This window comes from Ylistrum balloti, unplaced genomic scaffold, assembly GCF_031769215.1.
Source record: "Ylistrum balloti isolate Yb309-2 unplaced genomic scaffold, AGI_CSIRO_Ybal_v1 Utg370036, whole genome shotgun sequence".
Lineage (NCBI taxonomy): Eukaryota > Metazoa > Mollusca > Bivalvia > Pectinida > Pectinidae > Ylistrum > Ylistrum balloti.
Window position 1 is genome coordinate 628,023 of NW_026782096.1, and position 21,356 is coordinate 649,378.

The 21,356-nt window shown below is 36.9% G+C and overlaps 1 protein-coding gene and 1 long non-coding RNA gene across 2 annotated transcripts; both read left to right on the forward strand.

Moving 5' to 3' along the window:
- Positions 1-1,144: 1,144 nt before the first annotated feature.
- LOC132548923 (uncharacterized) lies at positions 1,145-3,838 on the forward strand. The gene is made up of 3 exons (XR_009554162.1): positions 1,145-1,168; positions 1,841-1,974; positions 3,823-3,838. It is a non-coding gene; the product is annotated as an uncharacterized LOC132548923 (long non-coding RNA).
- Positions 3,839-4,260: 422 nt separating this feature from the next.
- Positions 4,261-20,816, forward strand: LOC132548919 (RNA-binding protein 33-like; the record flags this gene model as incomplete). Its single annotated transcript, XM_060212821.1, has 11 exons — positions 4,261-4,895; positions 5,542-5,662; positions 6,956-7,090; positions 8,093-8,261; positions 8,643-9,289; positions 9,760-9,874; positions 17,197-17,845; positions 18,204-18,330; positions 18,623-18,764; positions 19,363-20,030; positions 20,700-20,816. Coding segments are annotated over exons 1-11 (3,525 nt in total), but the record flags the coding sequence as incomplete, so codon positions are not given.
- Between the last annotated feature and the right edge of the window lie 540 nt (positions 20,817-21,356).

Consider the following 21,356-nt stretch of genomic DNA (forward strand, 5'->3'; position numbering starts at 1 on the left):
CCTTTAGTGGTGAAAAATGCTGCTAATTGTGCAAATTAAACTAACAATTTCAGAAATACAAGGAGACAATTAAACTCATTAAAAATAAATAGAACTAAATTGGTTTGTTATTTACAAACAAAAAAATCGAAAGAAGTCCAAATAAAAATAAAATTGTTACAAAAACAGTCATAAACTACTCATGGGCATGAAACTGCTGCCTTTTCGGCCAAAGCTCAGTCAATGAAAACATGCTATCATGTTATACCACATGTGCCCATCTTGTGGATACTACATGCAGAATAATATTTTTGTGTATATGCACCAGATAGAATGATTAATTCATGCTGTGGGAGTTGAATAGCACCCATCTATTGCAGTAGAAATTAAGATTAAAAACAAGTTAATGCTGTTTGCAAAACTTTGGTCGATATAGATTTTTCTGTATATGGATAAAACAAAACCTTTTTGTCTAATGAATAGTTTAAGGCTGAAGGACATTCCACACTTTTTCAACCCCAATGTTGTAATTAGGCAATAACTAAAATTATTTGTTAACTTTTGCAAAGCCAATCTAGAAGATAAACGTGTACATATTCATATAAATATCTGACTTCTGCATTATCATACATTTTAATTCAAGTAAGTTTTCACACTAAAAGTTCAGAGCGAATCGTTGATATTTATTCAGTATTGCCTTTTCTTCAATTTTTTGTCATAACTTATTTCATTATCGTTTTCCTTTTTTCACTGTTTAATTACTAGGAAAATAAGTGCATATCTATTTTAACAGTCCAAATGTTCAATCTCTGTAACTTGAAGCAGAGACGTCTCTGCTTGAAGCTATCATTTATTGCTTAAATCTCCGTGAATATTCCGGGAGCCGATATTATATTTTCACTCTTTTTATTTATTCATTTATCCACTTTAATCTGTCCTACTTAACTGAGATATCAATTTTGGTTATTTCTGCTGTAGATGTAATAGTGAGCTTAACGTAAGAACCTTGTGAGTGACTTAAAAAGGTTTTAGTTTGTTTCGTTTGTTTGTGCCGGAAGCTATTCCGCAAGATATAACAATTACGGAAGCGCCATTTTATTAAACGAGGAGCTTGAGATTAGGGATTGCAGCAAACAAAAGCATACAAACAATTCAAGCCTTTTGGTGTAGCAGACACAGTCCTATCGTTGTAGGTAAAACATGAAAGTAATTTCGATACAGGCAATGTCAGTGTTAACGTGGCTTCCATGAACATGACACGAAGACGTTCATGTTGGTTGTGAACGGTTGCGTTGTTGTGTGGTGGTGCATGCAAAGCTAGTTTTTTTTTACCCCAACGAGACACATATTGCCCTATTCATTTACCCAGAGTATTGATTGTAAATTGTTTCTGTCGCTGCAACTTTAAATGCTGTAATTGATTTCTACATATGCTAGAATTTCTGTTTTTGTGTTTTTGCCCTAAAATTCCTGAAATCATCAAGGTAAATATGAATTAAAATGCAGCAAATAACCATTTCTCGATAAACCAAATCATTCCTATGAAGAGGTGATTGTGAGCTCATGGATGAAAAATTCACTCATATACAATAATAATACAGTATAAGGGGTCCAGATTGCAACAAATATTTTTCATTTTCCGATTTTCTTGGTATGGGAAACAAAAAGTCTATTTAATTACAGAGGTTTGATAAATATCAAAGAAGACAAGTTATACACCTGAGTAATGGTGGCGTTATTTCTTTGACCGTGCACTATTGTTTTACATGATTTCTGATATGTGGCATGTTCATTTGAAATAGTAATGTTATGAGGATAAAATCATTATTTTATGCCCTGAAAAAATACTGTCTTTTTTCAGATGTTATGATATCCAGAAATTTATGCAACTCTGGTCTTGCTGATGATATCAAGAACATATTCCAAATGTGCTGGATTGTAAGGATTTAAGTATACAATGTCAAGAAAGCGACATACTGAGGTGTCTTGGGATAGGTGAGACAACAATATTGAATGTTATGAATATTATCATATATGGCTATTTTTTACCTGGTCATGAATGACCCGCATCAATTAGATATGCATATATGCAGTCAAACTTCTATGAATCAAACTTTGATGATCCAAATTTCTCCATGTATTAAATTATTTTTCCTGTCCTGAATTTTATTCTGGCATATTACTACAAACTTACCCCTTTATGAATCAAAGTTTTATTAATCAAATGTTTTTGATGTATCAAAGTTTTTTCATGGACCATTAGCTTTGTAGTCTTGATAACACAGTAACTGACACATCATGATTCAAAAACAAAACATTTACTTGTACTGTACAGGAATTATTCTGCTCCATGGCAAAATTTCACAACTACCAGACAATGGGATTACTATAGCACACTTTTATTGACTCTGTATTACAAGATTAGTTAATGACTGGACACTGGTTAAAATTTAATTGCTTGCATACTAGCCATGACATTTAATCAAAGAAGATAACTTTCTTGCTGTGTTTCGTCTTATTTCAACTTGATCCATAAAACACATATACTGTGTGACATGAAGGCAAAATGTAAATGTTAGCATGCATTGTTGATTTCTCCTTTATTTCTATTCAAAGTTATGTTGCCTTTTTTCATGAATGAAAATGTTTTGTTTTAAGATAAAAAAATGCATTTTTTTATCTAAACTTGTGTGTTGGTATTCACTGTGTTTGTTCAGGTAGAAATATTGTGTCATCAACTATATATAGTTACGAATGTGAAAATGTCAATATAACCCACCATGAATGATTTAAAGTCTTGATGTATCAAAGTTTTTTGCTAGTCCCTTGAACTTTGAAACACTGAAGTTTGACTGTATTATAATTATATGCTTTCTGCAAATAGTAATTCTAATTTGAATTGATGAAACTCACTGATGAAGCTCATTCAAGTCCAGTATAATTTAGTGAGAATAGGGTACATATTTATTTGTTTTCTTATTTAGTTATTCATAACCACATACAAAGTTATTGTTTTATGTTCATCTGGTCAATTCAGTCTATCAACTTTTTACTAAAATTGCCTCTAGCCGTGAATGACTGTACTGACTTTAAACAAATTTGGCCAGAAGCATTAACTGGGAAAGGAGCAATACAAGCTGTCCAGCGTCCCTAAAATTCCTAAAAAATCCTAATTTTTTTCAGTTTTGCTAAAATTCCTAAAAAAAATGAAAAATTCCAAGTGAATTCCTAAAAAAGTCCTAATTTTTCACTTCAGTTCCTACTTTTTTTTATATTTCTTACATTTTACTGAAAATGTTTTCATTAAATTCATACTTAAAATGTATTTTAATGTAGTCTGTAGTTCTAATTCAGGGTAGACAATGATAGGCAGTTGACCAGTGGATCTATGTACCCAGATTGTTATTGGTTGTGACAGAGGTGTGATTCTTAAGGTCACAGCCAACAGCAGCTGGGACACTGAAACCCTGGAAGGCACCTTTCCTGCAATTAAGGCATTGTATGTTAGTTTCTATTTTGTCAAATTTGCAAAGGTAAGTCAGTTTAATGCTTTCATACTCCCAATTCTAGTTACAAAATTCCTAATCTTAGCCCTAAATTTGCCCTAAAATTTTGTAATTTAAAATCTAAATTTAGCCCAAATTGTTTGTCAAGAAGTGCTGGACAGCTTGGCAATACAAGCCTTATAGGCCTCATGTTTGTTGAGGTAAAATGAATTCCTTACAATGCTCTGCTGTGTTTTGTTACCTAAACTTGATAAAGATTGTTTCAATATTCTGTGCATTAAAATGTATATTGTACCTTGTAAATGGTATTGTAATGGAAGATTTTGTTGGTTTACAGTGACGATGACCTACTTAGGGATGATACGTCTGCCATAAGTGCATTTCCAAAGAGTGAGGTAAGCATTTCGGCTTTCGTCATGGAAAAGAAATTGGTCACCTTGTTCTGACAAATATTTAATTAATAAGGTGAAATTAATAATTCTTTTACATTTTGGCATTAGAACTGCTTTGATGATTATATGTGATGGTATAATGAGTAAAAAATATGAATGGAGACAAATGGTGTATGAAATTATTACCAAAGGAATTAATTTTAATGATTTCTGGTTACCTGAACCATCATGAAACACCCCATGGACCTGTTGTTTACAATCACTTGCAAGAATTCAAGAGAGAAAGATTTTGTAATCGAACAAGTTTACAATGGTATACTAACATGTCTTAAAAACTATGATTCAAAATGATTTATCATTTACCCCTTAGGATGTCTTAATGAATGACCACATTATTTGAAATTTACGTTGACTGCTTTCAGATCCGAGCAGACACAGATGATGAACTAGACGAAGAATTGCTTCTTGGCAGTGATGATGATCAGGAACATATCAACAAAAAATCATCCTCTGGCAAAAAGTCTGTTTCTTCATCGAACAAGTCTTCAAAAGTCAACTCAAAGCCTGTGTCAGTGAAGCAGAAAACTGTTTCCCTGAAATCTAGTGTAAAGTCTGTCTCTGATACAAATGTTCAAAATGACAAACAAAAGCAGGGAAAAACGACAAGTTCTAAGTCACAGACAAGTGTTGTTTCACCAGTGGAAAAGACAAAGGAACCATTCAAATTTACAAAAATTGTACCCCCTTCACCAGATACAGATAAAGAAAAACCTTCAAGGAGTAATACAAATATTAAATCTAATTCAAATTCAAAGGCAGAGTCTACCAAGGAACAACCACCATTGCATGAATCTACCGCAAAAACTTTACGACCACCTCCTCCAAAGGAATTAACTTCTAAGTCACGTTCACATAGGGACCAGTCCCAGAAACACAAGGCTGGTAGGGAGTGTACTTCAAAGGATGAACCATCACCTCCATGTGAACCAGTAAAGAAGGAACCTATCCCAGTTGTAGAGTATGTTTCTCACTATATGTAGTATGTGAGATATAAGTACTACTTTTATTCAGTATGTTACTAAAGTTAGCATGCAATAAGCCATAGAGTCAATACATCACTTCTTACTCAGGTTCAGGAAGGGAGAAGGGGAGCTTATTACTCAACAAAAATAACAAAATAAATGTATGCATGGTTGAGCTTATTACCATTATGATTATCATTGAGTGCCTCGGTAGCCATAATCACTGATGCACTGGCAGTCAAGTTCAAACAGAGCATGGTCATCTCTTTCCCTAAAGAATTTGGTTTGGAGGAACACTAGGTTTGTCAAGTTAGTTCACCAATTGTGAATGTTGGTTTGAACCTGTAGTTATCCTCCCCAAACCCTAACATTTTCTTCCCAAAGTGATGTCATGATGAAAGCTTGACAGAGCCTATGTTGATTGTTGAAATTGTAAATGACATTATAAAGGTTAATTTTTATTTCCTTATGGTAAATATATGGTATGTGTTTCTTGACAGTTATTTAGAGATCAGACATAGGAGAAAATACCTTCAGACTTCGCAAGCCAAATGGGATTTTTAATACCCAGATTTGGAAAATGTTTTATATGAAAACCCACTGGTGAAATTATATCTATAACAAACTAGATATTTGTTCCAGACTTACTTCCAGAAGTGACTTTGAAGATGAAGAGGAGGAGGAAATAGTACTTGATATCTTGGATCCAGCAGCCGACCAAGAACTTTTTGAGGAAACAGACCCCCTTCTACAGTCTAGTCAGGTATACAGAAATTCAGAATTGAACCTGAATGGTTCAGATGTATTGAAATGTTATTATTTACATTTTCTTTAATGTGAAGTATTTGTATTAAAAATTTGTAGTTGAGATGCAAGCAAAGGAAATCTTACTTTTTTAGATGTATACATGGCTTTTAAATATATACTGAAAAGTGGACTGAAAAAACTTAAATTTAATCTTCACAAGTATGATACGTAAATACGGAATCAAGAAATGGTCTGAAGTAAGAATAAGAATGGTAGGGGTGAAGTTGTAATGCACTTGCCTTTCACAAGGTGTCTTGGTTTAAATTCCCAAAAAGGACATTAGAGCTGAAAAGAATAGCAGATTTTGGTATTGGAATATTCGTTCAATGTATGAATGGTAATGTGGTCAATTAGATCTATGTACATGCATTCAACTAGATACCAGTTTTCTTAATGTTTTATTTAACTTATGAATGGGGAAAAATATATTTCAAGTTTTATGTTTAATTTCAATAAAAGATACCTTCAATTAGAATCGGGGGTGAAACACATCAAAATCTGGAGAGCAATTAGTAAAGCTAGACTCAAGGTGGATCATGTTGTGAGATGATGAGCTATTTTTTTTTATGATAAAATGACCCAGCATAGCATACATTCAGCTGTAGATTTCGCTGAATTCAATGGTAAATTTTCCGGAACCTAACTTAAACACTTTTCCGTGTTTGCAATAAAGGAGTAAAATTGTACTGAATATTTCAATACCAATTCACTATTCGAATGTTCAGGAAATATGTCTTCATTTGTGAATGTTGGAACATTAATTTAAATTGTGAATTAGATGTGGAAGAATATGAGGTCACCTGTCTGACCATTTGGGTTTTCCCCGCATACTCCAGTTTTTACCACATTAATACCCCTCCCTCGCTTCCTTCTGACTCAATAAGAGGGATAAATATAAGTTAGAAATATTTGCTTTGCAACAGTTATGAAATAATTCAGAATTAAAAAAAAAGTACATGATTTCTTTAGTAGAAAATCAAAAGATAGATATTGTTGAATTTCTTAATTATTTCAATTTGCCAAATTTATTTTGTTTCATTTTCTTAGGTGGTATCTCATATTTAGTATATACAACAATAAAAAAAATCAACATTTACAAAAAGTACAGACATTTTGATAGTGAGGGAATCCTTGTGTCAAATCAGTTAGAGGGCTTGCAAATATTAAGTAAACCGTAAGTAAAGTAACCCTTTGTCATGAATATCAGCATAAAAATGATCACTAATAAAACTTGCTCTGTGTGTTCCAGGATTCTTTATTGAAGGAGACAGATGTAGAAGAGGAAGAAGATAATGAAGAAGAAGAGGAGGAGGAGGAGGAAGAAGAAATGGAAGAAGAGGAAGACGAAAATCAAGCTATTGCAGAGGAAGATTCTACCCTAGAGGTCATTATTCACAAGTTTTGTAGTCATTGACATTGCTACAATGGAACCATTATAGGATTCTGTTTGTTCTGATTACAAGTTATACAGAATTTATCATTTGGCCTCTTGTTTAAAATGTTGTAATATAAATTAATGCACAATAGATCTTTGTGATCTTAATCCATTCACCTTGTCTCATATCATTGAACAAAGCGGAAATAGTAAAACACGAATTAGACAAAGTTGACCAAATTAAGTATTTGACTTATCTGATGGTTCCACTTAGCTATATTTCTATGAAGGAAACATTGTGCATCGATGATTGACCCTATTTCCATTAGTTGTTCACCAGATGGATGTTTCATAGCATGGCTAACATTGACGAATAAGTAATAAATTAATAAAAAAAAAATTGTAATTTTATTCACTTATGATATTTTAAATTGAAATAAACAGTTATAAGGAATATAAAACGAAAAAAGTATTGTGAAGTACTCGTCATTGAATTGCAGCACACATGTTGATACACACCCACTCTCATACAAATAACTTAGTGAAATTGATACACAAAGTAATACAAATAGTGTACTGACATTTATATCATTAAGATATCTCCTGTTTTTAAAGTAGGCCAACTCAAATTTTCTGTCACACAATGTTGTAAATCTTTTTTGGTCGACCTGTAAGTACAGACAAGGATGGAACAGATAGAATAAAAATGAAAACATAATCAAACTGCTTACAAATAAATTTCATCCCTATCTTGTCTGAAGTAATTCTGATATGCAAGAGCTATAAAATTCTCTGTGAAATATATAAAGCAAATCCTTCATTTAAGGAATCAACAAGAATGAGGTACTAATATAAGATTTGCAATTCTAGGCTTTTTTGGTTGTCTTTGGTCTGTCTGTAATAAAAAAAAATGTCTTAACACTATTTTTTTGGTGACACAGAGATTGTAGTCAGTTGAACATGATGTATAATGAGTGTTGCTTAAAGAACAGCATGTATTGGCTTTATCAGAACTCCCAGATGGAAGTTGCTGAGGAAGAACATGAAACAGAAAGCGATAGTGATTCTGATGAGTCTGAATCAGGAAGAGGACGGTTCAAGTCAGAACGAGCCAAGATTGTCACTACAACGACAGTGAAAGCCAAACCCAGAGATATTGATGCCATACCGGACACACTAGGTAGTTGTTGTTTATCTTGCTTACAGTGATGAAAAGTAAAATGATGGTAATATAATGTCATCCTGATCTTTGTATTGATATAATTTTGTCACACACAGTCATTACAAATTTTAAGTTGTCAGTGCTGGTTTAAAAAAATAAACCATAAAAATTCAATTTTGATATGCTTGTCATCCAAATAATTTAAGAGAAAATCTTTACTCAGAACACTTCCTCCCCTATATGTTATAAATTAATCTTGATCCATCATGAATTAAAGAAAATCTGAAAAAAAATGGTCGGCAGATTAGAGATAAGGAATAGAAGAATGAAAGATTATTTCTCCATTTTGTTGGTTTTGATAACAGCAGAATGATCTAAATTTGTGTGATTGATTGACAGAGATTTCAGAAGAGCAGCAGGCCCAAATTGATGAATTCATGGTTGCTGGAGGCAAGAGAGGTCGCGGCAGAGGTCGAGGTCGTGGCATTGGAGGGCGGGGTGGACAAATGGCACAGTCTGGACGTTTTCCACCTTATCAAGGTCAAGGTCAAAATTACGGACAGCAGCAATCCCAGCAATACCAAGGACAAATGTATAACATGCCTCCAAACTTCCCAATCCAAAGTCAAGGTCCTTCCGGACCAGGATACATGAATCAAGGTCAGATGCACCAAGGTCACATGGGTCAAAATCTGAACCAAAATCAATCAAGTCATGTGCCTTCAGCACAAAGTTATTCCAGTCATGGTCCATCAAAAATGAGTATTGATGTGAGTGAGAGTCTACAAGGCCACACTCCACCAGTTCCTCTAACATCCAAGTCTTCGGTACCAACATTATTCACTCTGGCAGGTTTGGATAAACCAAAGCCGCAGCAGCCACAACCCCGTAAGATCCTCATCAACCCTCATTTCCGAGGTCCTGCTCAGCCTCAGCATGACCGCCCCCCGGCTTCTGCTGGTACAGCCATGCCACAGTCAGGGCCACAGATGCCTGTCCCCTACCAAGGCTCCACTAGTCAACCCCAAACTCACCAACACCCACAGGTATATATAAAAAAATAGAAGTCCTCATGTCAATCACTAATGGCGTTATCATTTTCATGTTAAATCATGTTAATACAATTGCACCAAGTACATTAATTTGCTTTTCACATGTGATAATTCTGATAATCAGCCATATATACCTCGTTTTCCTCATAACTGACATATTTTTAATATCAGGAAGATGATATGGATCAGTTGTTTGAACAGTTTACCCAAAAGTGATATAATGGAATTTAGGTATATTGAATGTCTTTACTGGACAGGTTTTAAGACACAGTACAAGTATCACTACTGTTTTTGAATGTATTGGTGAGGAGGCTGTATTTGTGATTAAGTAGTTAGATTATGAAATTTTTTTTAAGATTTTCTCAGTGACTCAGGTTGTATAGTATTAGATATATTATTTTAATCCTGACAAAAGGAAAGTTTATATTGAATAATAGACATTTTCTGTATGGTGTGTGTTTCAGGACCGAACCTGGCCTCCACACTCCCAGCCCTCAGGCCCTCCCTACCCTGTTCATAATACTCCACCCAAGTCACAGCCTGCAGGAGGCTTTCCCCAAAGAGCACAAGGATTTCCAGGTAAGTTGTGCGTTGTAACCTTTTAAGAATTTCAACTTCTTGAAAACTGCTTAAACGATTTCATTGAAATTTTACAAAATCCTTCCATGACTTAAGGCACACCAAAAGTGTAAATTATATGATCCCCAACCCCGAGGGCAGGGACAAAAATGGGTCAAAATGACTGAAATTTCCAAAATCATCTTCTCAAATCCCTGGTATGGTAGAATTAAGTATTCTTCATGGATGGAAAGGCAATACTTTCATGGATGGAAAGGCCTTCAGACACTTTAGCAAAATTGTTAAATTTCACGACCCCAGGACCTCACATTTTCCCCAGGGGAGGGGGTAAAGTTTACTAAGTTTATTTAGGAAAATCACATTTTTGAACTGTATTTATTTATTTTCTATTGGAAATAATTCAGACCTAGTCAGAATGGTATGCATATATTGATCCTGACTGACCTTGGGTGGCTGATGGATGGGGCCAAAAGGGATGAAAGCGGCTCAAAGTGCTTTAGATGCCGAAATGGGTCTCACATTTATTCCTTGGATGGAGGTTAACATTAGTACAAGTTTTTTTTGTAGAAATATTGCTTTTTTGAGATTAGCGTTGTTTATTTCCTACTGGGAATAACTTTTTTTACTATAGGACGGCAGCTGTGATGGTATGCTTGCATTGACACTGGCTTACTATCATCAGTGTCACAATTTCTTTTTCATGACACTTGAAAGCTACTTACCCTTCTCAGTTGACCATCAAGGCCATTAGGCCTCTTGTTGAGTATGATTTGTTTATTTTCTATTGGAAATAGTTCAAACCTGGTTAGAATGATTCTGCTTCCCGAAGGGAGAGCATACAGTCACTGCTTTGTCTGTCAGTCCATTTGTCTGTCCACCATAATTTTGTCCGGAGCATAACACAAATGCTATAAAAGGTATCAGCATAAGACTTCATTGGTAGATAGATCTTGATGAGGACAAGTGCAGTGTACAAGAACCATAACTCTCCTTACGTAAGCATTATGTGTACAATATAGTTAAAGTTATATTACTGTTTTCAACAAAATCATTTCAAAGATATGTTACAAGAAGCATTGTGACTCAGGTGACCGTTAAGGCCCCTTTTTTTTAGCTTGATTGGAACATTTTATTCTATAGACTTTAATTACTGTGGCATACCTAGAATCACTTTTCATAAAAATTTCACTAGTTTTGTGTCATTTTCTACCCCTGTGGAGTAATTCCAGAAACACCTGTAACAGTGAAAGTTCAACATATTGATATCAAACTAGAAATTATTGCGTTTTTAGCAACAAGTGAGAGCTCTGTGCGAGATGGTAAGTGGATATCATTAGAAAGCTTGTTTTTCATTTGGTTATTGCTTTGGGTTTTTTTTTAATTTCTCTGCCCTGTAATGATTAGTTGTTAATTAATTGAATCAATTCTTGTTAAAAAAATAAGAAAAAAGATAGATTACTGTGGAGGTTGATAGAGTTAAGTTTATCTTGTGAAAGATTTGAGAAAGAAAATATGTGTACTCCCTTTCATAGGGTTTGGACATCAACTTGTAAAATTTCTTTGGGAGAGCAGCTATATATAACAATAAAGGAAATTTAAAGGCTATTGATAAACTCAAATCATATGAAAGATGCAAGGTAAGGTTTTTTACTCTTGCTTTTGAGTGATATCAATATTACATCCTGCTTTTTAAGAATCTGGGAATTCTGCCATCATGGATAATGTAGAGGATGATGGTATGAGCAAAGAGTTGCAACCTTTGAATTCTTTCTTGTTCTGTTGATTGTTTAAATTAACAAACTATTATTGTTTATTGCTTAGTTTTCACTGCTTTTCAAGTTGTTGAGAGTTCGGTATGTTTTTTCAGTTTACATATTTTTCAATGTCATTGAAATACTGTACACAGCTTTTAATTGGTGCAGTGGTATTTTTGCAATGTTTCGAGGCCAGCATTCACACCACTTAGTGCATGTTTTCCTACCAGGGCAGAAGTCTCTCATGTTGAAAGATGTCAATTACAATTTTATATAAATAATTGCTATAACCATTTCATGTTGATATTCAAGCAAATGATGAAAAGCATGAAAATAATGCTGCTACAAAAATATTTAAATAGGTTATAAAACATCCTTGGGTAGAAGAAAACTGTAAATAATTAAAAACATAATTGTAAAAACCCTATTTTGATTAATTGGTATCAACAGAATGATATGTTAAAATGTTCTAGTCTCTAGTCATGATAATAACTATATGTTATTAAAGACATCAGCAGACAAAAACTGATTACATTTCTGCTCAATCTATAAATCCATATATATATCACCTTGTTGTGGGCATTACTCATACACTCTGTCATCAGTATACTGGGTATGTGAAGTAGGTGCCTCTTCTAGTGACCTGTTCTTGCTAAATACAATGTATTGGCTATTTTTTTATTGTGCGAATCTTGTTTGAGGCATTATTTGGTTTTGATTTTACTGCCTGACAAAATTTGCAAGTACAAGTACTTACCTCATTTAAAATAGAAGCATGGTAAACTAGACTGGTTATGTGTCTCATTGAGAAATGGTTTTAAGTTAAAGAAGATTGTTGATGGCCAGTACTGGCTATATATTACAGGGGATTGTTGACTGGGTGAGGACTGGCTATAGATTACAGGGGATTGTTGACTGGGTTAGGACTGGCTATAGATTACAGGATATTGTTGACTGGGTGAGGACTGGCTATAGATTACAGGGGATTGTTGACTGGGTGAGGACTGGCTATAGATTACAGGATATTGTTGACTGGGTAAGGACTGGCTATAGATTACAGGATATTGTTGACTGGGTGAGGACTGGCTATAGATTACAGGATATTGTTGACTGGGTGAGGACTGGCTATAGATTACAGGATATTGTTGACTGGGTGAGGACTGGCTATAGATTACAGGGGATTGTTGACTGGGTGAGGACTGGCTATAGATTACAGGGGATTGTTGACTGGGTGAGGACTGGCTATAGATTACAGGGGATTGTTGACTTGGTGATGACTGGCTATAGATTACAGGATATTGTTGACTGGGTGAGGACTGGTTATAGATTACAGGGGATTGTTGATGGGTGGGGACTGGCTATAGATTACAGGGGATTGTTGCCTGGGTGAGGACTGGCTATAAGTTACAAGGTATTGTTGACTGGGTGAGTACTGGCTATAGATTACAGGATATTGTTGACTGGGTAAGGACTGGCTATAGATTACAGGATATTGTTGACTGGGTGAGGACTGGCTATAGATTACAGGGGATTGTTGCCTGGGTGATGACTGGCTATAGATTACAGGGGATTGTTGACTGGGTGAGGACTGGCTATAGATTACAGGGGATTGTTGACTGGGTGAGGACTGGCTATAGATTACAGGGGATTGTTGCCTGGGTGATGACTGGCTATAAGTTACAAGGGATTGTTGACTGGGTTAGGACTGGCTATAGATTACAGGATATTGTTGACTGGGTTAGGACTGGCTATAGATTACAGGATATTGTTGACTGGGTGAGGACTGGCTATAGATTACAGGGGATTGTTGACTGGGTGATGACTGGCTATAGATTACAGGGGATTGTTGACTGGGTTAGGACTGGCTATAGATTACAGGGGATTGTTGACTGGGTGATGACTGGCTATAGATTACAGGATATTGTTGACTGGGTGATGACTGGCTATAGATTACAGGGGATTGTTGATGGGTGGGGACTGGCTATAGATTACAGGGGATTGTTGACTGGGTGAGGACTGGCTATAGATTACAGGGGATTGTTGACTGGGTGATGACTGGCTATAGATTACAGGATATTGTTGACTGGGTGATGACTGGCTATAGATTACAGGATATTGTTGATGGGTTGGGACTGGCTATATATTACAGGGGATTGTTAACTGGGTGAGGACTGGCTATAAGTTACAAGGGATTGTTGACTGGGTGGGGACTGGCTATGATTACAGGATATTGTTGACTTGGTTAGGACTGGCTATAGATTACAGGATATTGTTGACTGGGTGAGGACTGGCTATAAGTTACAAGGGATTGTTGACTGGGTGGGGACCGACTATAGATTACAGGGGATTGTTGACTGGGTGAGGACTGGCTATAGATTACAAGGGATTGTTGACTGGGTGGGGACTGGCTATAGATTACAGGATATTGTTGACTGGGTGATGACTGGCTATAGATTACAGGATATTGTTGACTGGGTGATGACTGGCTATAGATTACAGGATATTGTTGACTGGGTAAGGACTGGCTATAGATTACAGGATATTGTTGACTGGGTTAGGACTGGCTATAGATTACCGGATATTGTTGACTGGGTGAGGACTGGCTATAGATTACTGGCTAGGATTATTGTTGACTGGGTGAGGACTGGCTATAGATTACAGGGGATTGTTGACTGGGTGAGGACTGGCTATAGATTACAGGGGATTGTTGACTGGGTGAGGACTGGCTATAGATTACAGGGGATTGTTGACTGGGTGAGGACTGGCTATAGATTACAGGATATTGTTGACTGGGTGATGACTGGCTATAGATTACAGGATATTGTTGACTGGGTGAGGACTGGCTATAGATTACAGGGGATTGTTGACTGGGTGATGACTGGCTATAGATTACAGGGGATTGTTGACTGGGTGACTGGGAGGACTGGCTATAGATGGCTATATATTACAGGATATTGTTGACTGGGTTAGGACTGGCTATAGATTACAGGGGATTGTTGACTGGGTGAGGACTGGCTATAAGATTACAGGGGATTGTTGACTGGGTTAGGACTGGCTATAGATTACAGGATATTGTTGACTGGGTTAGGACTGGCTATAGATTACAGGATATTGTTGACTGGGTGAGGACTGGCTATAGATTGTTACAGGATTATTGTTGACTGGGTGAGGACTGGCTATAGATTACAGGATTGTTGATTGTTGACTGGCTATAGATTGGGTGATGACTGGCTATAGATTACAGGGGATTGTTGACTGGGTGAGGACTGGCTATAGATTACAGGGGATTGTTGACTGGGTGAGGACTGGCTATAGATTACAGGGGATTGTTGACTGGGTGATGACTGGCTATAGATTACAGGGGATTGTTGACTGGGTGAGGACTGGCTATAAGTTACAAGGGATTGTTGACTGGCTATAGATTGGGTTAGGACTGGCTATAGATTACAGGATATTTTTGACTGGGTGAGGACTGGCTATAGATTACAGGGGATTGTTGACTGGGTTGACTGGGTGAGGACTATAGATTACAGGATATTGTTGCTGGGTATGACTGGCTAGATTACAGGGGATTGTTGACTGGGTGAGGACTGGCTATGGCTATAGATTACAGGGGATTGTTGACTGGGTGAGGACTGGCTATAAGTTACAAGGGATTGTTGACTGGGTTAGGACTGGCTATAGATTACAGGATATTGTTGACTTGGTTAGGACTGGCTATAGATTACAGGATATTGTTGACTGGGTGATGACTGGCTATAGATTACAGGGGATTGTTGACTGGGTGAGGACTGGCTATAGATTACAGGATATTGTTGACTGGGTGAGGACTGGCTATAGATTACAGGATATTGTTGACTGGGTAAGGACTGGCTATAGATTACAGGGGATTGTTGACTGGGTGAGGACTGGTTATAGATTACAGGGGTGTTGACTGGGTGATGACTGGCTATAGATTACTGGGTGATGGGGGGACTGGCTATAGATTACAGGGGAATGTTGATTGATTGTTGGTGGCTATATATTACAGGGGAGGACTGGCTATAGATTACAAGGGATTGTTGACTGGGTGGGGACCGACTATAGATTACAGGGGATTGTTGACTGGGTGAGGACTGGGTTACAAGGGATTGTTGACTGGGTTGCTATAGATTACAGGAGGATTGTTATAGATTACTGACTGGGTGAGGACTGGCTATAGATTACAGGGGATTGTTGACTGGGTGAGGACTGGCTATAGATTACAGGGGATTGTTGATTGGGTTAGGACTGGCTATAGATTACAGGGGAATGTTGATGGGTTAGGACTGGTTGTAAGTTACAGGATATTGTTATGGGTTAGGACTGGTTGTAAGTTACACGATATTGTTAATGGGTTAGGACTGGGTGTAAGTTACCCAAGGTTGTTGATGGGTTATGACCGGTTGTAAGTTACAGGAGATTGTTGATAGGTTAGGACTGGTTGTAAGTTTCAGGAAATTGATGACAGGAGAGGATTGGTTGTAAGCTACACGATATTATTGATGGGTTAGGACTGGTTGTAAGTTACACGATATTGTTGATGGTTTAGGACTGGTTGTAAGTTACAGGAGATTATTGATGGGTTAGGACTGCCTGTAAGTTACAGGAGATTGCTGATGGGTTAGGACTGCCTGTAAGTTATAAGATATTGCTGATGGGATAGGACTGCCTGTAAGTTACAGGAGATTGTTGATGGGATAGGACTGCCTGTAAGTTATAAGATATTGCTGATGGGATAGGACTGCCTGTAAGTTACAGGAGATTGTTGATGGGATAGGACTGGCTGTAAGTTATAAGATATTGTTGATGGGTTAAGACTGGTTGTAAGTTAAAGGAGATTGTTGATGGGAGAGGACTCGCTATAACTATGAGTTAAAGGAGATTGTTGATGGGAGAGGACTCGCTATAACTATGAGTTAAAGGAGATTGTTGATGGGAGAGGACTCGCTATAACTTATAAGATATTGTTGATGGGTTAAGACTGGTTGTAAGTTTCAGGAAATTGCTGATGGGAGAGGACTGCCTGTAAGTTACAGGAGATTGTTGATGGGAGAGGACTGCCTGTAAGTTATGGGAAGATATTGCTGATGGGATAGGACTGCCTATAACTATTACAAAAAAGAGATTGTTGATGGGTTAGGACTGGCTGTAAGTTTCAGGAAATTGATGATGGGAGAGGACTTGCTATAACTATGAGTTAAAGGAGATTGTTATCTGGGTTACTTGCATATTATGCCTTGTCAGGATTTGTATTCATAGTATAATTTTTTGGTGTTCTGTTGACATACTTAAGTGAAACAATCATAGTTCAAATATTGGTCGCTGGAATATCTTTTAAAATTGAAAAATATTTTAGGTAGTTCTTTGAAATTTGTGTATCACATATAATTTAACAATAATTTATTTCAAATTCAAATTAAAAAAAAAACACCAATGAATCAAATAATATTGTGTTAAGTGAAAAGAAATTTCCTGAAGCCATGAACTTATTTACCCAAGCTTATTTCAGATTTATATGATAATGATGCTATCCTTTCTTACCCATAGGTGGGCCTCGACCTCAGCAAGGTTTTCCACAGAGTAGTGGGCCCCCAAATATGTTCCCTGGTGGTCCTTCAGGTCCTAGAGGACCACAACCTGTCCCAAACCATCCTCAAATGGGTATGCCTCCCCCCGGGCATCCCCAACATCGCCCTCTTGGACCATTCCCTGGTTCCATGGATAATAGATTTGGTCCTCCCCCTCAGCAGAGATTTCCATCACCGGGAGGCATGAATCAGTTCAACAATCCACCCCGCCAGCACCAGCCCGGCCCAGGAGGACCTGGTCTATTGGGCAATGCACCTCATCAGCACCCTAGGGGTAACCAGTTTCCACCTCACATGAATCAGAACCAGCGTCCTCCCCATCATGGTGGACCAAGGCAACAGTTCCATCTGAACCAGCAAGGTAATCCAGGTAACCAAGCCAGTAGAGGTAACCAAGGTAATCAGCAACACTTTCAGCCTCCAATGCCACCACATCAGATGAGGATGCCCCAGAATAATCAGCAGCCTCGTCATCCCATGCAGCAACATCTGCCCCGGCAACATCATCCACACCAACAACAGCCACGCCAACAACAGCCACATATGCAAAATCAGAACCGACAGAATCAGTTCCAGCCAAGACAGCAGTTCAGTGGCAACAAAAGAAAGTAAGTTTAGAGAGTTTAGTGTTATTTTCATGTTGTACAGTGGAATATCATATAGTGTAATGTAGTTGGATTGTTTGTATCTTTTGTTTTAGGGAAACACATTATAAACTGAAATAATGGAAACATCTACATATTAAAACAATCTACTAGTGACAATTGGATCATATATTTGAAAAGTTTATTTCTAGCTTTCCGTGTTGTTTGTTATGTACATGTTACATTCTTCCAGCTGTATGAATGAGTAAAGGCAATGATGGGAAGTAACTTTGTGACAGGCTGACCTCTTTTCAGAGGTCTTACTTCATAAGCGATTCTTGATAATCTGATAAAGTATTACAATTCTTGTATATTTTAACAGCTTCAACAGGACATCCCAGGAAGACAATCAACAGATTCAGAGTATACAGGTGATCAGTCGTGGAAAACGCCAGCCTGCAGACAAAGACAAAATTGAACACTCTCCTGCTAAAGTAGCGAAGTCAGAGGTAGGGTAAATTGTACAGTCAAGGTCAGAAATTGATGGACAGAAATAGGCAAGTAGACTTTTGCCAAAAAAACATACCATTATTTTATGCAAGTTTTTATCATCAGATGTTATGTTTAGCTGGAAGAAATGATGTATGCTAGCTAGGTTGTTAGGAAAGTCCAAATTCCAAAAATCATCTCTGGTTAAAACCTGTCAATCTACCATTGAAAAGGAGTTAAAAGAAACACTTTACAATTAACTCTGTATATAAGTTGTATATGCGTATGAGTGAATCAAAGATTTGTTTGTAGGAGATAGTTGACCCAGTTTTAAAAGCCAAATTGGAAGAGCAAAAACAAAAGAGAGATCGCATCATTAGGTTAAAGGAAGCAAGAAGACAGGCTTTAGCTGGTGTGAGGAGATCTCAGCTAGAGAAAAAACTGGCAGAGGAAGGTGAGAGATGACAAGTGTTTATTATAAATAGAAAACTTAACTGAAAAAACCTGCTGAGGATATATGTTACTTAATGAGTAACTGTTGTCTATATTGTCTTGTTAAATGCCAAAATAGGCTTTCATGGACAAATTATATGTAAAGAAAGGACTGGGGTGACATAGAAAAGACTGATTGATTTTGGTAAAGGCAATGGCTTTAAGGGTATTTTCATCCCCAACATATTTGGAGAGGAAGAGGGAGACATAGAATTACTCCAGTCCATACTATCATCTTATGTCAAATCAGTGTCATAGCTTAAGAACCTCTCCATGGATTTGGCCCATATGAAACCTTAGCGGTAACTTCTACCCTTATCCTATTAATTGGTCAATTTTAAGAAGCTAAAGGTCATGTTTGGAAGCTTCTACAAATTCATCTAACAATGATACTTATAATGTGTGGGAGAAGGTGGTTTCATGTCTTACAGACATTTTTTAGATTCTCGTGTTTATATTTAATCTAATTGATCATGTTTACTGTTTTACATCAAAGTAATGTTACATTAAATGTATTGTGATATGAAGACAACTGAGTAATAAAAAAAAATTGATTACAGGAAAGACCATAGCTGATGTAGAAAAGAGTGTTGTTTCTTCTCCAGCAGTTAAAAATAACACAATAGGCCAAGTTGTGAGGCAAAATAGTGCTGGTCATCAAGGTCAAGGTCAAAACCAGAGTCAGCATTTTCAGCACCGGGCCCCTAATACGGGACAGCCACGATTTGGCCCAAGGCAATCCCAACAGTTAGGTGGTCCGCGTGGGCCAGGACAGACCGGTCCAAGGCAACGCTTCCCTGGTAACAGGCCAGGTGGTCCAAGAGGAGGACAACACCTTGAGGGTCCAAGACCTCCAGGTCCAAGACCTCCAGGTCCAGGGAATACCAACCCACCAAATACAAATGTTCAACGTCAAAATTCTCAACCAGGCAATCAGAACAGACAAGTAAATATGCCTAGTCAGACAACATCTCAGGGAAATACTAACCAAAATGCTAGCTCTGGAAAGGATGGGAACCTGGTTCTGAAACAGAGGGTTACCATTCTGAAGAAAGATATACATGGAAAAGTGATTTCTAGAACAATTATGTTGAAGAATATCAGCAAACCAGGAGGTGTTAAAGATGACCGTAAGGTGACCATTCCTGGTGGTAACACACAGAGGACAGTGGTCAACAAGCCTGCAGGACCTGTTCAGAGAAAAGTTGTCCAAAATCAGGAAGGCAGGGTGAGTTTTTCCTGAACGGATCAATATGATACTTGTGTATATTATGTCTAAGCTCTTACTGGTTGATGGCCGTATTATGTGTTGATGGGCTGTTATTTTTTTTTTATTGAAAACATTACATATATTGAAAGACTAGAAAAACGTTTCTTGTACAATTTATATGTATATTATAATTCTCCTGGAAAATATTATATGATATTTGTAAAGTAAAAACCTAAAAAGTATCAAGCAGGTTAAAAAAGTTGACAGATTCTGATGAGAAATATTGAAGTTTCCAGATCATTGCTTCTGAGATGTCCCTAGACATGACATTGTCTTTGGGCCTTTGATCTGAGGAAGTGCACTCAGTTAATTTACTGTCTTACTTGGTTACAGATATTTGTATCCCTTGGTATAAAAGATGCACAAGCTACCAAGTGGTTATCTTTCTAATTTCTGAAAGGTCAAAGTTACTTATGTAACTAGAAAATAAGTTTTTCTAGTTTTACTAGCAAGGGTTTGCTAATAAAACACCCCCTCCTTACAGTGCTTCTTTTGAATTATATTTAGGTCATAAGTCTGATGTCTGGATCTGTTATCAATATGTATTTACAATTGGTTTCGGCACAATAATGTTATTTCTCTTGACATGAGCAAATTCAAATATAGACTTTGCTGTTCTGTTGACAGAGGGTGGTTGTTGGAGAGTCACCTCGCATGTCCAAGGTTGTGTCTGTTGACAACCTCTCTGTGTCCACCACGGAAGCTAACATCAGGAAGATGTGTTTTGGCATCGGAGAGGTAGAGGTAAGTAGTGATTGGAAATGGTAGGTTTTTACTTGTTAAGATACCTTGGTTGCATAGAAACACAAGTACAAAAAAGACAAAAAAGAGTGTTAGACTGATTTATGAACTGTGTTGTAATTTTAAAAATTTAGACTTGCTATATAGTTGTATATGTTTAAGAAATGAATGTAGCCTTGATATTGTATTGTTATGTAATACTCATTTAAGAAAAGTTATATCCAATAAAATATTCACAAAAGGTTTACTACCGATGAAGGGAAGGTGTGAACGACACACTTACTATAGTATTGAACAAAGTATTGATACTATTGTATTGAAGTATTCAAATAATCGAGTCAAGTATACAACGACCTCTGTGATTGGTCGGGGGCGGAGTTTAGACAACCTGAATAGTTGATCTGACACCCAATTTGTTCCGGTAGGCGGAGTTATTGTACACTATCAGTTACATAACAATTACTAAGTAATCGCTGGAAACATGTCCGACGACGGCAACAGTACGCAAAATTTTCTTCGACGAAATTATGTCCGATACGAACG